Source organism: Balaenoptera physalus (genome assembly GCF_965194825.1).
Source record: "Balaenoptera physalus genome assembly, chromosome: 2".
Classification (NCBI taxonomy): domain Eukaryota; kingdom Metazoa; phylum Chordata; class Mammalia; order Artiodactyla; family Balaenopteridae; genus Balaenoptera; species Balaenoptera physalus.
Genome location: NC_138883.1, coordinates 144,421,045 through 144,438,198, shown reverse-complemented (window position 1 = coordinate 144,438,198; position 17,154 = coordinate 144,421,045). Strand labels below are relative to the sequence as shown.

Genomic DNA, 17,154 nt, shown 5'->3' with positions numbered 1-17,154 from the left:
CCACACTTCCTCTGGAAATAAAGTTTCTGGTGACGAGGGTGGCACAGCCCTCTTCTTGGCCGCGGTGGGACCCGAGGGCGCCCCGGAGCAGGCAGGGCGGCAGAATCATCCCCCGACATGGGAGCCAGAGAACTTCAGAGCATTTCGCCCTTCCCCGGGACAGGCAAACACCGACACGTCTGTGTCTTTACCGACAAGTGCCTTCAAGCCCGGCGGGGGCAGACACCTCCTCGCCGGCCGCCGGCTAGGTCTCCGCTGTCTGCGGGGGCCACGGCCTCGCATCAGCTGCATCGATTTAGCGCGTTAGTGGGCCGCGGGAGCAGGAGGCAGCTTCCCGGGCGGCGCAGCAGCGCCCGAGCCTCGGGCGACTCAGCAGCCCGGGAGGAGGGGGAGGGGAGAGGAGGAGGGGCGCCCCCCCGGGGCGCAGGGGGCGGGCGTGCGGGCACACGCGGTGCGCGGCGCTCCGGAGGGCGGGGGCGGCCACCGCGCCGGGCGGCCTGGGCGCACGGGGAGCCGCCCACTTCGCCGCGGCGGGCCCCGACGGCCGGAGGTTGGATGCGGCGGCGCCCGCCGAGCCGAGGCGGACGCGGGGCGGCCCGAGCCGGGGACACGCGCCGGTAGCCCCGGCACTGCAGCGGCCGCAGGATGGCCGAGGTAAGCGTGGCGCCCTCCCCAGGCGCGGGGCCCCCTCAGCGCGCAGGGCGGGGCGGCCGGGGACGCCGCTCGGACCCCGGGCAGGTCGGTACTCTGGGGTGCGCTAGGGGCCATCTCCCCGAGGGCCACCTGCGCGGCGGCGGCGCGGTCCTTCCCTGAGGCAGGGCGTGAGGGAGCGTCTCTGCGGCGGGGAGGGCCCGTGGGGGCGCTCGGACCCGTCGCCGCCCGACGTCCCGGAACAGCCCGACGCGCTCTGGGTGAGCGACCCGGGTTGGCGGGCGGGGGTGGGTCCCCGGCGTCCCCGGGGCAGCCCCGGTGCGTCGAAAGTGCGGGGTCGGGAGAGACTGGGCGGCCGCCTTCCGCACTTCTTCCCGCCCCCTCAGCACCTCGGCTTTCGGTCCAAGGACATTGGGACTGTTTCAACCGCTTTTACCTCAGAATTAATTAAACAGCTGAGTTTTAAAGTGTCCTTTTTTTTTTTTTTTTAACCTGGATTTTGTTTCCGGAGAATTAAGCGTGCGGTAGCCTTCGGTCACTCGGAGAACTGCGGAGCCGGGCGAGGGACAGTGACGGGGCCTCCTGTCCGGGGCGGGGGGGAGGGGTTGTCTACAAATCTTTTGTACAAAACTGCAAATGAAGACGCAGACAGGTCGGGTCAGGAAGCTTCCGGGACAGGACAGATTCGAGGGTGCAAGGTCAGGTTTTTATAAAGGTTACAGCTGACCTGCCGGGGGCGCGGAACAGTTCAGCGCGAGGTGTTTCCCCCCTGGTTCAGGCAGCCCCGGGAATCGGGGTCAGGCTCGAGGGTTTCCACGTCCAAGCCAGACACAGTGGGCTCTGGCTACTTGGGGACGGGCAGCCTGCAGGTGACAGGGCTGGACCGGGCTGCGGAGCCGACGGCGGTGCCCACGCCGCACTCGGCATCGCCTGCAAGCGCCGGGGCGGCCGGTTCCGCGTTGCGGGTGTTGAACCCCGGCCGCCCTCAGCTTCCCGGCCCGGGGGCGCCGCGCTCTCTCGCCACCTGAGCGCCCAGGCGGGTCCCCGCTGCCGACCGGGCGGCGGGGCAGGGGACCGGGGGTGGGGGGTGCCCGAGGGCAGAGGAGGAGGCCGCGGCGTGGTCCCCGCTGCCCCTCGGGCCCCGCGGGCCAGACCCCGAGCCCCACCGGCCGCCTGGTTTTGCATAACCTCCTAAGGATTTGTCAGCCAGATGTGACAAGATTGTCGAGCAGAGAATGAAGGAGGAGATCTGATATTAATCAGTGCATAGCTCGGAGCCAAACTTTCTCAAATGCGGTGTAGAAACATGTTCTTCTCATTTAAGGCATCTCTTTGTGGCTGCGGGGCTGCCACCGGTCTGACTTTGACAGTTAAATGGAATGCCAACTAGCAGCCTTAATTGTATGAGTAAAGTTGTGTGTATTGTTGGGGGGAGGATCAGACACTCTAAGGTTCAGTAATGTCCCCTAGTTTTATGGCCATGCTCAGCGCAGTCCTCTGAAGACAGGGCATTTAAATCGGGCCAGACGCGCCTGGTCGCAGCCAGGCCTCTGCTGTTAACACTTAAGGGGCCTAAAAGAGGCCCCACTGGTGTCCTGGGAATCTCTGTCAGTGTGTGTGTGTGTGTGTGTTTGTGTGTGTGTGTGTGTCCCATAGAGCAGATCTAGCAACAATTTTTAAAAAATATATTCTTCTCATCAAAGCAACAAAGATTTTGGCTGGACAGTAAGTGAATTGAAAAACAGCATTTAGCAGATAATTTTTTTTTTCTGGTGTCCTTTTATTCCTTGCTGTTTTAATTTGATATTGGATTGCATGGGATCTTTTCATAAGATTTCTTAGATTGTTTTTTGCAAATACGTGCTTACGTGTTAAAACTTTTGTTCAGTGATAAATATACTGGCTTCTCAGCTGTCCCCAAATCTGTTGATATATATTACTAAAATTTCATTAAAATTGAATACGTCAAAATAAAAATTTTGTGCATGATGTAAAAGAGCATTACTTCAAATGTTACAGATTGTCCAGGATTTGATTTTTGCTTTAAATAGGTGTGAAAAGATAGCCACCACTTTTGCTAAAATAAATTTTGATAAATAGCTTTATCTTTTTTGTCATACCTAAAAGAATAAGAGTCATTATTTGATTTCTCATCTAATAAGTTTGCTAACTTTAATTTCCCCAAGAAAGTATTACCATTTCACCTCAACTGTTGGTTGAACATGTTCTGTTATAGTTAAATGCTAAGAAGAGGTGGTGAAATCTTAGAATAAGTACTGCTCATACTCTGGGAACTCATAAATATGTTCAGACATCTGCATAATTTAATTTGGAATATCACCTGTACCCATAGTTCCTATTCCCTTCAGAATAGTAAGGATTTAGCGATGTGCCCTTTCTTCAGTCAGACAGAGAGAGTGGTTAGTTTGAAGTGATTATTTGGCTGTTGACATCTACTGGGATGTGGAACGATGATCTGTTTGCTCTGGTTATAATTCACACTAGAAATATTAACGAAAATGGAGTAATTGCAGTGGAAGCATAAAGTTTACATAGAGGGTTATCTTTATTTTATTTTAATTTTTATGCCTCTCCCATGGATCAGTTAGGCCTGCGTCCCAAGCCCATGCCCGTATTCTGTACCTCAGAAGCATCAGCTTGGAAAGAAGGACGAACCAACCCATTGGGTGAGAAAAGCCATATCGGTTTCCCAGTGGAACAAGTAATAATTGTCCTTTAAGCATACACTTATTATTTCTGAATGCCTGTGGACAAATATAAATGGGAAAACATTTTAAAAGTTTAGTTTGTCAGTAAAATTAAACCACAGCATATGGGGTGAGGGGCATAAGTGTCTTTTAGCTTTTGTGTATGGCTTTAGAAGTTGTTTTGACAGTGGCCATTAAAGAGTTGCCCTGAAGGTTCCACAAGGTAAATTACTTGCAGGAGGAGCATGCTTTACCCCAGGGTGAATTTTCACCTCTACAGACATCATTTAGAATGAGTTACTTTTGTCAGAAACAGTCCTGTTTAAAAAGAACTAGATGTGACAAAGTGAGAGAGTGGCATGGACATATGTACACTACCAAACGTAAAATAGATAGCTAGTGGGAAGCAGCCGCATAGCACAGGGAGATCAGCTCGGTGCTTTGTGACCACCTAGAGGGGTGGGATAGGGAGGGTGGGAGGGAGGGAGACGCAAGAGGGAAGAGATATGGGAACATATGTATATGTATAACTGATTCACTTTGTTATAAAGCAGAAACTAACACACCATTGTAAAGCAATTATACTCCAATAAAGATGTTAAAAAAAAAAAAAGAACTAGAAATATCTTAGCTAAGGTGAAATCTCAGTGCTAGAGTCAATAAATTTTCTAAATTACTTTATTCTGAGTATTCTGTAGATTTTTAAATTTTATTTATTTAGATATTTTATTTTTGATGACTTATCTGAGAGATATTAAAGCTAACTGATTCTGCACAGAAGGAGCATCTGGAAAGGGTTGTTTTTTGGGGTTTTTTTTTCCCTTTTAAATCGGTTTCCACCTGAAAACCTTATTTCCTCTTATCTTGTCATTCTTTGAAGCCCTTTTTCCTAATTCTGGAAATTCCACGATTCCGGTGCAGCCCCATTTCTCTACTCAGACACACGCCTATTTTATCCAAAAAGGGTGGGTCTAAACAGAGCAGACCTGCTTCACCAGGGTCCAACTTGGGGCCTTCTCAAACTTCGCACAAATAAGCAAACCAGCTATCGCTGTTCCTGTCCACACATGGACTCATTATTATAAACCAGCCTAACAAATCACAGGAGGACGCTGCCTTGGGGGTTGATAATTTCACTCAGCTAATGTGAGAGAAAAGAGAGATGGACAAATAAAATGTTGTGAAGGCCAGGTCCAAACAGCCTATGTGGAGGGAAATGGTTGCCTCAGGTAAAGTTAATTCAGGCTGCTAACTTTTTTCATAGAGTTATATTAGTTTGTCTCCTCTTACACATTATTTGTGTGATCCTTCAGTACATGCTAGCAAACATCAAAATTATTTTCCAGCTCTACATCAGCTTCCAGAAGCATTGTCCTTGCTCTGTAGCCCTCTGATTATTTCTTTCGTTATTCATTATGAGGATAAAATTTTTATACAGGCAACTCTGTTTCACGATACACCATGTTGACTGTTAAGACAGTGATCAGGATGTCATAAGTAAGTCTGATCTTTTCTTTTTAAAAATTTCAATTGGAAAATCTAGGGGTTTTTTTACACTTCGTTTTTAAAATCTAGTTCTCACTAAGTCCCTAAAAGAAATATTGGCAAAATTTTACTTAGCAATGTTCATAATGTCATCGTTATTTTACATCAGCAGCAATGGTGAAGTTGCATTGTTTGTATAGTTGAAATTATCCTGAAGTGTAAATGTCTTTTTTTGTTTTGGTTTTTTTTCCTTAGGCTGACTGTTGTGTCCAGAAGTTCCCTACATGTACGTTAATGTTCTTTTGTTTTTTGTTGTCAAAGTTTTCTGAAGATTACAACTGAGGTCTCTGAAACTTAGGTTATAAAGGAAAAAAAAGTCTCCGTATCATTTATATACCTGTATAGTTTTTTGTTGTTGTTGTTAGTTTTTTTAAGAAGAAATATTTGGTTTGGTTTCTAAGGTAAGATTCACAAATTTTTCTACTTCTTATATTTTCTGTTTTTAGAACTAATAATTTTAAGGAAAAAGGCACAGCTGTTAAATTATTTTGGCACAGAGTTTATACTTTGATTTATAGAGATCAAAGGAACAGGTATTTTCCCCATCTCCCTCTTTGAACTAAACGGCAAGGGAAAACACTACAAGTGCCTCATGCATACTTTCTACTAACAGGTAGACTTGGCCGAACATCTGTTCCCTGAGTTCTACCTCCCACCTGCCGTTTCTCTGCCAGACCCTTCTCCACCCTCTCAGTCTTCTTTGACCGGCCTCTTTTCATCCCCATCCTTGCAGTGAGAAACCAGATTCTGTCAGTTCTCCTTTAGTGTCATTTTTATGTTGCAAATGCTACCTGCCTGGTTTCTGAGCCTTCCCAGGGTCCCCTCTTTCAACCGTGCTCATGATAAACGGTGTCTTCCCATTGTTCAGAACGCTGATGGTTCCATGAACCCAAGAGAGAGACTCATGGCTGCCCATCTGGACAGCACCCCCCGCCTTTTGGCCTTTCTCGGTCGGCTCTTGTTGCCCATGACAGAAATCTGTGCTCTGTGGCCCAGCCTCCTGGGCTTGACACACATGTACAGGGTGAGCCTTCTTTACGCCTAGGACTGTGGCATTTCCTGCATGCACTGCCGAGAGCATGCCTGCTGCCTCCTGGAGAAAGCCTCCTCTGGGCTCTCTGCATAACACTGCCCTCTCCCTCTATGCCATCTTACTCAAAACTAAAATTTGGGGGAGAGGTGGAGTCTTGATTTTTTTTTTTTTCACTTTTTATTATAGAGTATTTCAAGCAAAATTGGACTAGTTTAACGAAGCTTGGTGATACGTGCTTGGGGATTCAACAGTGATCAGCTTTGGGCCAATCTTGTTTCGTCTGTTTTCCCTACCCATTCCCCTCACCGTCACCAACACTAAATTCCTTTGAAGCAAATCCTGAGCATTCATTCATAAATATTTTAATATGTAGCTCTAAAATAAAAGGCTCTTTTGTTAAGAAAAGCAATATACCATATAGCATCTAAAAATTAACAGTAACTATGTAATGTCATTAAATTTCTAAAGTGTTCAAATTCCCTTGATTGTCCCTTTAAGTTTATATTATCATTGGTTTGTTCAAATCAGTATTCAAATAAGGTCCATAAATTGTGTCTACTGATCTATAGGTTTATATTTTACTTTTTTCCTTGCAATTTATCTGTTGAAAAAGCTGGGTCATTTGTCTTGGGGAGTACTCCCCAGCCTGGATTTTGGTGATTGTTTCCTCGTGATATCATTTAAACATTCCTCTATCCCCTATACAAAAAGGCTTGATCTAATTCAGATTTGAACTTTTTGGGCAAGAGCACCCCATATGTAGTAGTATGTATCCTCCAATGCAGAGGCAGGTGACCTCGTTGTTATCTTTTTCATTAAGAGTTGCAGAATGCTGATATTCTAATTCTTCATTTATTTATTTACTGGAATACTATAAAGAGAATCTTTGCCTCATCAGTGATTTGGTTGCCCTGAAGTACAATTTGTATGAAAAAGGATACATGCTTAATTCTTTCCCTTTGTTTAACATTTTTTGGTTCCATAGCATCCTCTAAAGGGGGCCAGTGAGTTTTACATTTGTTTTTAACTGCCTTATGAATTGCTAGATTTTAATACAGTAAATGACTTGCACTAATTTTTAGCAAATCATATTTTCTGTTCAGCAATTCTTTTTTTTTAATGAAATTTTTAGTGTATTTTGTTGTGTGACTGTGATACAATACAGCAATTTTTAAAAATATATTTATTTATTTTTGGCTGTGTTGGGTCTTCGTTGCAGTGCGCGGGCTTCTCATTGCGGTGGTTTCTCATTGTGGAGCACGGGCTCTAGGCGCGTGGGCTTAAGTAGTTGTGGCACGCGGGCTCAGTACTTGTGGCGCACAGGCTTAGTTGCCCCGTGTCATGTGAGATCTTCCCAGACCAGGGCTGGAACCCGTGTCCCCTGCATTGGCAGGCAGATTCTTTTTTTCTTTATTTTTTTTAATTTATTTTTTTATACAGCAGGTTCTTATTAGTCGTCCATTTTATACACATCAGTGTATATATGTCAATCCCAATCTCCCAATTCACCCCACCACCACCCACACCCCCCACCGCTTTCCCCCCTTGGTGTCCATACGTTTGTTCGCTACATCTGTGTCTCAACTTCTGCCCTGCAAACCAGTTCCTCTGTACCATTTTTCTAGGTTCCACATATATGCGTTAATATACGATATTTGTTTTTCTCTTTCTGACTTACTTCACTCTGTATGACAGACTCTAGATCCATCCATGTCTCTACAAATGACCCAATTTCATTCCTTTTTATGGCTGAGTAATATTCTATTGTGTATATATACCACATCTTCTTTATCCATTCATCTGTCGATGGGCATTTAGGTTGCTTCCATGACCTGACTATTGTAAACAGTGTTCCAATGAACATTGGGGTGCATGTGTCTTTTTGAATTATAGTGTTCTCTGGGTATATGCCCAGTAGTGGGATTGCTGGATCATATGGTAATTCTATTTTTAGTTTTTTAAGGAACCTGCATACTGTTCTCCATAGTGGCTGTATCAATTTATATTCCCACCAACAGTGCAAGAGGGTTCCCTTTCTCCACACCCTCTCCAGCATTTGTTGTCTGTAGACTTTCCGATGATGCCCATTCTAACTGGTGTGAGGTGATACCTCGTTGTAGTTTTGATTTGCATTTCTCTAATAATTAGTGATGTTGAGCAGCTTTTCATGTGCTTCTTGGCCATCTGTATGTCTTCTTTGGAGAAATGTCTATTTAGGTCTTCTGCCCATTTTTGGATTGGGTTGTTTGTTTTTTTAATATTGAGCTGCATGAGCTTTTTATATATTAGGAGGTTAATCCTTTGTCCATTGATTCGTTTGCAAATATTTTCTCCCATTCTGAGGGTTGTCTTTTCATCTTGTTTATGGTTTCCTTTGCTGTGCAAAAGCTTTGAAGTTTCATTAGGCCCCACTTGTTTATTTTGGCTTTTATTTCCATTACTCTAGGAGGTGGATCGAAAAAGATCTTGCTGTGATTTATGTCAAAGAGTGTTCTTCCTATGTTTTCTTCTAAGAGTTTTATAGTGTCCGGTCTTACATTTAGGTCTCTAATCCATTTTGAGCTTATTTTTGTGTATGGTGTTAGGGAGTGTTCTAATTTCATTCTTTTACATGTAGCTGTCCAGTTTTCCCAGCACCACTTATTGAAGAGACTGTCTTTTCTCCATTGTATATCCTTGCCTTCTTTGTCATAGATTAGTTGACTGTAGGTGCGTGGGTTTATCTCTGGGCTTTCTATCTTGTTCCATTGATCTGTGTTTCTGTTTTTGTGCCAGTACCATATTGCCTTGATTACTGTAGCTTTGTAGTATAGTCTGAAGTCAGGGAGTCTGATTCCTCCAGCTCCGTTTTTTTCCCTCAAGACTGCTTTGGCTATTCGGGGTCTTTTGTGTCTCCATACAAATTTTAAGATTTTTTTGTTCTAGTTCCGTAAAAAATGCCATTGGTAATTTGATAGGGATTGCATTGAATCTGTAGATTGCTTTGGGTAGTATAGTCATTTTCACAATATTGATTCTTCCAATCCAGGAACGTGTTATATCTTTCCATCTGTTTTTGTGTCATCTTTGTTTTCTTTCATCAGTGTCTTATAGTTTTCTGAGTACAGGTCTTTTACCTCCTTAGGTAGGTTTATTCCTAGGTATTTTATTCTTTTTGTTGCAATGGTGAATGGGATTGTTTCCTTAATTTCTCTTTCTGATCTTTCGTTGTTAGTGTATAAGAATGCAAGAGATTTCTGTGCATTAATTTTGTATCCTGCAACTTTACCAATTCATTGATTAGCTCTAGTAGTTTTCTGGTGGCATCTTTAGGATTCTCTATGTATAGTATCATGTCAGCTGCAGGCAGTGATAGTCTTACTTCTTCTTTTCCAATTTGTATTCTTTTATTTCTTTTTCTTCTCTGATTACCATGGCTAGAGCTTCCAAAACTATGTTGAATAATAATGGCGAGAGTGGACATCCTTGTCTTGTTCCTGATCTTAGAGGAAATGCTTTCAGTTTTTCACCATTGAGAATGATGTTTGCTGTGGGTTGGTCGTATATGGCCTTTATTATGTTGAGGTAGGTTCCCTCTATGCCCACTTTCTGGAGACTTTTTATGATAAAGCGGTGTTGAACTTTGTCAGAAGCTTTTTCTGCATCTATTGAGATGATCATATGATTTTTCTTCTTCAATTTGTTAATATGGTGTATCACATTGATTGATTTGCGTATATTGAAGAATCCTTGCATCCCTGGGATAAATCCCACTTGGTCATGGTGTATGATCCTTTTAATGTGTTGTTGCATTCTGTTTGCTAGTATTTTGTTGAGGATTTTTGCATCTATATTCATCAGTGATATTGGTCTGTAATTTTCTTTTTTTGTCTGGTTTTGGTATCAGGGTGATGGTGGCCTCATAGAATGAGTTTGGGAGTGTTCCTTCCTCTGCAATTTTTTGGAAGAGTTTGAGAAGGATGGGTGTTAGCTCTTCTCTAAATGTTTGATAGAATTCACTTGTGAAGCCATCTGGTCCTGGACTTTTGTTTGTTGGAAGATTTTTAATCACAGTTTCAATTTCATTACTTGTGATTGGTCTGTTCATATTTTCTGTTTCTTCCTGGTTCAGTCTTGGAAGGTTATACCTTTCTAAGAATTTGTCCATTTCTTCCAGTTCGTCCTTTTTATTGGCATGTAGTTGCTTGTAGTAATCTCTCATGATCCTTTGTATTTCTGCAGTGTCAGTTGTAACTTCTCCTATTTCATTTCTAATTTTATTGATTTGAGTCCTCTCCCTCTTTTTCTTGATGAGTCTGGCTAATGGTTTATCAATTTTGTTTATCTTCTCAAAGAACCAGCTTTTAGTTTTATTGATCTTTGCTATTGTTTTCTTTGTTTCTATTTCATTTATTGCTGTTCTCATCTTTATGATTTCTTTCTTTCTGCTAACTTTGGGTTTTGTTTCTTCTTCTTTCTCTAGTTTCTTTAAGTGTAAGGTTAGATTGTTTATTTGAGATTTTTCTTGTTTCTTGAGGTAGGCTTGTATAGCTATAAACTTCCCTCTTAGAACTGCTTTTGCTGCATCCCATAGGTTTTGTATCATCGTATTTTCATTGTCATTTGTCTCTAGGTATTTTTTGATTTCCTCTTTGACTCCATCAGTGATCTCTTGGTCATTTAGTAACGTATTGTTTAGCCTCCATGTGTTCTGTGTTTTTTACGTTTTTTTCCCTGTAATTGATTTCTAATCTCATAGCGTTGCGTTCAGAAAAGATGCTTGATATGATTTCAGTTTTCTTAAATTTACTGAGGCTTCATTTGTGACCCAAGATGTGATCTATCCTGGAGAATGTTCCGTGCACACTTGAGAAGAAAGTGTAATCTGCTGTTTTTAGATGGAATGTCCTATAAATATCAATTAAATCTGTCTGGTCTATTGTGTCATTTAAAGCTTGTGTTTCCTTATTAATTTTCATTTTGGATGATCTGTCCATTGGTGTAAGTGAGGTGTTGAAGTCCCCCACTATTATTGTGTTACTGTTGATTTCCTCTTTTATAGCTGTTAGCAGTTGCCTTATGTATTGAGGTGCTCCTATGTTGGGTGCATATATATTTATAATTGTTATATCTTCTTCTTGGATTGATCCCTTGATCATTATGTAGTCTCCTTCTTTGTCTCTTGTAACATTCTTTATTTTAAAGTCTATTTTATCTGATATGAGTATTGCTACTCCAGCTTTCTTTTGGTTTCCATTTGCTTGGAATATCTTTTTCCATCCCTTAACTTTCAGTCTGTATATGTCCCTAGGTCTGAAGTGGGTCTCTTGTAGCATATATATGGGTCTTGTTTTTGTATCCATTCAGCAAGAGCAGGCAGATTCTTAACCACTGCGCCACCAGGGAAGTCCTTGTTCAGCAATTCTTGACCAATCAAGGTGTCTGACTTTTTTTCCCCAATGAAGCCATGTGCTCCCCTAGAGCAGACACTGGGAGTTCCTCATCTTTGTGTCTCCCTGAGGCTCCCCACTGTTACCTGTACATGGTAGATGCTTTAAAAATAAACAACGACCCCCACAAAAAAAACGACTTGTTAAATAAATTGGTTTCATTTTATCAGACTACTAATGGAAGGTGAAGGCATGATGAACATCTGGTCCATGTGTAATTCTCCAGGTGGGCGTCAGTCCAGTGCTGCCAGCAGCAGATAAGCTACCTCACACAAAAGGACCTCATGGGTTTTCTTCTCCCTTCATTCCAGTTGTCCTGGGACACCTGGCAAATGATGTTACTATTTTCAGAATCCTAGTTGTACCTCTTTGGTTTTGCATATGTTAGAAAAACAATGAAAAACTTAATGAAAAGTGTAAGAAGTTAGAGAAAAATGAGAGGAGGGAAGGTAGGGAGCAAAAAACAAGAAAAAAAGCCAGTTCTAGTAAGAGAAGTTAGAAGTATAAAATGTGTGTTAAGAGGCAGAATAGCTCCAAAGAGCAATGGGGTAGAGACCTCCCATCCTTGAATCAAGCATTTTCCCAAACCAGGAAGTCTAACTCTGCAGCCACAGAGAGAATGGGAATACAATTTCACTGGAGATGAAAAGAAAGTAAGTTCTCTCCCCACAAGCTAAGGGTGGTCCAGCCGCTTTAGAAGATGTTTTGTATTATAGATGGGCAGTTTTTGATATGCACTGTAGATTTCCAGGACTCAAACATATGAATAGCCATTGTCTATATTCAACATTTAAAAATAAAACTTGGAAAAACCCGAATCATTTTTATTCTAAAGCTTGGTGACTTTTAAAAAGTGATTTGTGATTTAGCTGACTGGGTCCTTTGATTTCAAGTTGGAAAATTATGATTCTCAGAACTGAGAATCTGACACAGTCTTAGAATCTCACATTTAAGAGAGGACCATAGACTCTAAACTTGGCCTCAGTGATCTCTACTAGTTAGCAGTTTTTCACATGATTTTTATGTGGCACTCTGCACGGTTGATAGGAAGATCATTGTGTAAATTAGGAACAGCATTTGGCTGCTAGTAAAAGAGCTCCTAAATAATAGTTGCCATCCTTTCTGCTCAGCCATCCTTAGGGCTTGACTGCGAGGTTGACCTCAAGTTTGCATCCATGAGGTCCAGCAGTCGTGTTCTTGTTCCAAGAAGGAGGAAGGAGGAAAGGCAAAGAATTCCCCCAGCTGAGTCAGCTCCCATTTATTTTTATTTTTTTTTAACATCTTTATTGGAGTATAATTGCATTACAAATGGTGTGTTAGTTTCTGCTTTATAACATAGTGAATCAGTTATACATATACATATATCCCTATATCTCCTCCCTCTTGTGTCTCCCTCCCACCCTCCCTATCCCACCCCTCTAGGTGGTCACAAAGCACCAAGCTGATCTCCCTGTGCTATGCGGCTGCTTCCCACTAGCTATCTCTTTTACATTTGGTAGTGTATATATGTCCATGCCACTCTCTCACTTCGTTCCAGCTTACTCTTCGCCTTCCCCGTGTCCTCAAGTCCATTGTCTACGTCTGCATCTTTATTCCTGTCCTGCCCATAGGTTCTTCATAACCTTTTTTTTTTTTTAGATTCCATATATATGTGTTAGCATACAGTATTTGTTTTTCTCTTTCTGACTTACTTCACTTTGTATGACAGACTCTAGGTCCATCCACCTCACTACAAATAACTCAATTTCGTTTCTTTTTATGGCTGAGTAATATTCCATTGTATATATGTGCCACATCTTCTTTATCCATTCTTTTGTCAGTGGACACTTAGGTTGCTTCCGTGTCCTGGCAATTGTAAATAGTGCTGCAGTGAACATTGTGGTACGTGACTCTTTTTGAATTATGGTTTTCTTAGGGTATATGCCCAGTAGTGGGATTGCTGGGTCATATGGTAGTTCTATTTTTAGTGTTTTAAGGAACCTCCATACTGTTCTCCATAGTGTCAGCTCCCATTTATAAGGAGCTTTCTGTAAAGCTGTACCCAGCCACTTCTGCTTGCACACATTGGTCAATCCTTAGTCACCTGGCCACCAAAGGAGACGTGGAAATTAAGTTTCCTTTACAAAGGCAGATCAGGCAAAGGATATTGGATGGGTGTCTGTAATTAGTAAGCGTGGTGCGGCTTTCTCATTGATTCATTCATTATTCTCTTAATACCAGTGGAAAGCTTACCAAGTATCAGGCCCAGTGCTAGCCACTAGGTATTGGTTGGGAGTTTCACTTTTGTTGCCTCTTTAGGGAATGATTCGTTATAGAACAACTTTTTTGGAGGTTTTTATCATAGGTATTTTTAGTAGCTCTGTCTGTGCAGAGTCAGATCACTAGAGCCCAGAGGACCTAAGATCTTGCTTGTTGTAGGTCTGGTAGCAACAACAGTTTCACTGTGCTAATTGGTCTTTTCAACTCTCTATCTGTATATCCTCTTTAAATATGACTAATAGGCCTCTGAGATAGGCAGGAACGGATATCCAGCCCATTTTATAGTCAAAGACTCCAAGGCATGGAGCTGAAGGTTATATGGCTTTACAAAAAGTAAGACATAGACTGAGGACAATCGTAGATTGTACTACCTCTCAGTGAAAGATGCTCAGTGTGATGAGGGGGAAGGAGTTTAGGCTCCCCAGCTCTGCCTCCAGAGGGGTCATTTTAACAGGCAAATCATATTAGTTTCATACTTTTTTCAAAGGCTCACTGTTAGACTTAGGACAAAACCATACTCCTTGGCCTGCCCCACAAGATCCTATGCACAGTGGTCTCTGTCACCTTTCTGACCCCCATTTTCTACCATTAACCTTACTAACTCCACTCAGCTACCCTGGCCCCCTTTCTGTTCCCTGAGCACTTCCAGCCTCTTTTATGCCTCAGAGCCTTGCACTTGCTCTGCCCAAAACACTCCGTCAATCTCCAGTTCTTCACTGGCTCCTTGCCATGCCTTAGGACTCAGTTCAAGTGTCACCTCCTCAAAAGCCTTTGATGATGACCCTGTCTAAAAGGCACTTACCACTACTCCTGCCTCTCCATGCCACCCAGTAAAATTGCTAGCAAAGCTTTCTGCTTATTTCTTCAGTAGCACTTACCTTATTCTGAAAAGGTATTGTTTGTTTGTTTACTTGTTTATTCTGTCTCTCTCTTGTAGAATATAAGCTCCTTGAGGGCAGGGACCTCATCATTCTCGTTCAACACTTCAGCCCCCAGAGTTTAGAATGCCTGGCTCATAAACACTCAGTAAATATTTATTCAATGAATGGGGTTTCTTTACCATGTGGAACTTTAATATCCTTATAGTTTCTGTCGAGATTAAATGAAACCATAAATATAAGTGCAGTTGGTACCAGATACTGATAATTCAAGATATAATCTATGCTCAGTGTCCAGGTTTGAGACCACCCTCAAGTAGCCTATAAGTTCCTAGCTTCCTCATCTACAAAACGGGGTGGGGGTAAGAAATGAGATAACACATAGGTACAGCTTACTGCAGTGCCTCACACATAATAAATAAGCAATCAGTATCGTGAACTATGTGACCTTGGGCAAATTACAATCTTCCATAAGTTTGTTTTCTGAGAATAATTCCCTCCTCACAGTGATGTAGTGAGGATTGAACGCGATCACCTATTACGTATGAATGCCACCATGTGGAAGGGCAGATGCTGGAAGAATAGCTAGTCTCGCCTTTGGACTCAGAACTGCCCAGTAGAATTTTGTGTCATGATGGAAATGTTCTCATCTCTGCTGTCCTGTATAATAGCCACTAGCCACATGTGGCTCCCAAGCACTTGAAATATGACTAGAGTGACCAAAGAACTGAATTTTTTATTTTATTTTAATTAAGTAGCCACATGTGGCTAGTGGCTACTGTTGGACAAGGCGGACTAAGTAACTTGACCCTACAAAGTTGTCTGGCTGGTGTGCAGTTCAGTTTTGTTCCTGAGCCAGATCACAAATGACTCCCCTCAAAGGGTCAATACCATGAATCTGGAAATCCCAAAAGTCCTCTGTGATTTTTCTCCTCCCCACTTCCATCTGGGCCCCCAAGAGTATCCCCCTGAATTTATCTTCAGTGATACGAAAATGTTTGCATGTACTAGAGATGAAAACAGTTTTGAAGTGGACAGTTTTTACTCTCAAGCTCAATAATTCAAATCCCATCAAAGGCCTGCACTGTCCAGCAGTGGATGTCTGTGCATCTACCCCACTGTGTGCCTGCACTGGCCACTGCTAGGAGTTCAAGTCAGCATCTACTGACAAAAGGCCCATGGCAGCATCTCCCCAAGCTGAAGGTAGAGGGTATCTGGGAGAGGAAGTGAGACCCTCAAATCTTCCTAAAATCTAGGTCATAACTTTCCATCCCAAAACTGAAAATAACCAAATCATCCATCCTATACTAGGTGTGTCAGTAATTTCTGGGTGAATGAGTGAGCAAATGATAGTTACAAAAAAGCAAACCAGAATTTTGAATGTTGATTTGTAGCACATCAAAGTGACTAATAACAATTCGGAAATAGTCTGATTAAAATGAGTGCGTAAAAAGCAATAATCATGTCTTGATGAGTTCGGAATGTTGTAAACATCTGCTTTATGTTTCTGAAGAATGGAACAAGTATCAGGATTCTGAAAGAAAGGATGTAAGTTTTAAGAGTTTTCCATTATTGATTTACATGAGTACTTTTTGTCCTGTAATTAGAATTTTTGATTTGATTTCATCTTAGAAGTTTTAATTTGTCTGTAGATAATGGTGCTATAATTTTACTACATCGTAGGATTCTGAGATGGGTGGAAAAAACCCAAGGGCTTTAATATTGGAAGTTTTCTTAGACACTGTAATTAGCATTTTTAGTTCATAAATAATTCTTCTGAGATTTATTTCCATAGATGTTTAATGAGCTTTATTAAGCCTTATTCAAACAGGTTCATATAGAAACACATGTATGTTTTTTATAAAGCAGCATTCATACATTGGAATTACAGATAAAACTGCTTAAAATTCAGTCCCCAAACTAGAAGCTGCTATAACTGTGAATAGTCAGGTTAGATCAGGGAGTGTCAGCTGGGGGCAGTATTGCCCCTAGGGGCATTTGACAATGTCTGGAAACATTTTGGTTTTCACAACTGGGGAAGGGAGGTGTTACTGTGGCACCTGGTGGGTAGAAGTCAGGGATGCTGCTGGACATCCTACAATGCACAGGACAGCGCCCACCACAAATAAGTATCCAGCTCAAAATGTCTATAATGCTGACGTTGAGAAACCCTGAGTTGGTGTCAAGAGATGCAGAAAGAAAGGAGTTTCAATCTTAGGCTATGAAATGTGCTTGGAATTGTTCCCTCTGTAGTTTCACTGTGCTGGGCCTGAGATAGTGTCACTCAGAATTTCCTGGGGGCTTCGCATGAGTCAGCCTTCTGAGCAGACTCTTTAGGGAGTGGAGGAAGTATGTGCTCAAGGACATCTTTCTCTAATTCAGGCAGGTCCTACTTTCCAAGTAAATGAAATGTGAATTCACTTCATATAGTTCCAATATCTTGTTTTTAAAGAATGAATAGCATCTTGAGGGACATAATCCAAAATAAGAACTTTTCTTCTTTTAAAAATGTCCATTAAAACAGTCATATTTGTAGAATGTAGGTGGTGAAATATTTCAGAGGTTTAGTACTAAGTGTGCTGGTAGCTATTGAGAGTATAGATGATTGGGTTGCCTGTGAGCTGACGTTCAGGGAGTTGCAGGGAAGTTTA

General features: G+C 42.2%; 2 protein-coding genes across 8 annotated transcripts in view; one reads left to right on the top strand and one right to left on the bottom strand.

Moving 5' to 3' along the window:
* Positions 1 to 1,012, bottom strand: part of LOC309654491 (endophilin-A3) — a 661,335-nt gene extending 660,323 nt beyond the window's left edge. The window contains exon 1 of one of the 3 annotated variants that reach the window (XM_082448502.1): positions 784 to 1,012. The gene's annotated coding sequence lies outside the window, so the exon portion shown is untranslated. Of the gene's footprint in view, positions 1 to 191; positions 357 to 783 lie in introns of those variants that run through there. The other 2 variants (XM_082448513.1, XM_082448512.1) reach the window with 2 other exon arrangements.
* Positions 494 to 17,154, top strand: part of BNC1 (basonuclin zinc finger protein 1) — a 40,012-nt gene continuing 23,351 nt past the window's right edge. For 2 of the 5 annotated variants that reach the window (XM_082448607.1, XM_082448603.1), the window contains exon 1: positions 494 to 654. In XM_082448607.1, the coding sequence (XP_082304733.1) occupies positions 646 to 654 (9 nt within the window). In that variant the 5' untranslated portion in view covers positions 494 to 645. Of the gene's footprint in view, positions 655 to 5,099; positions 5,306 to 17,154 lie in introns of all 5 variants that reach the window. The other 3 variants (XM_082448606.1, XM_082448604.1, XM_082448605.1) reach the window with 2 other exon arrangements.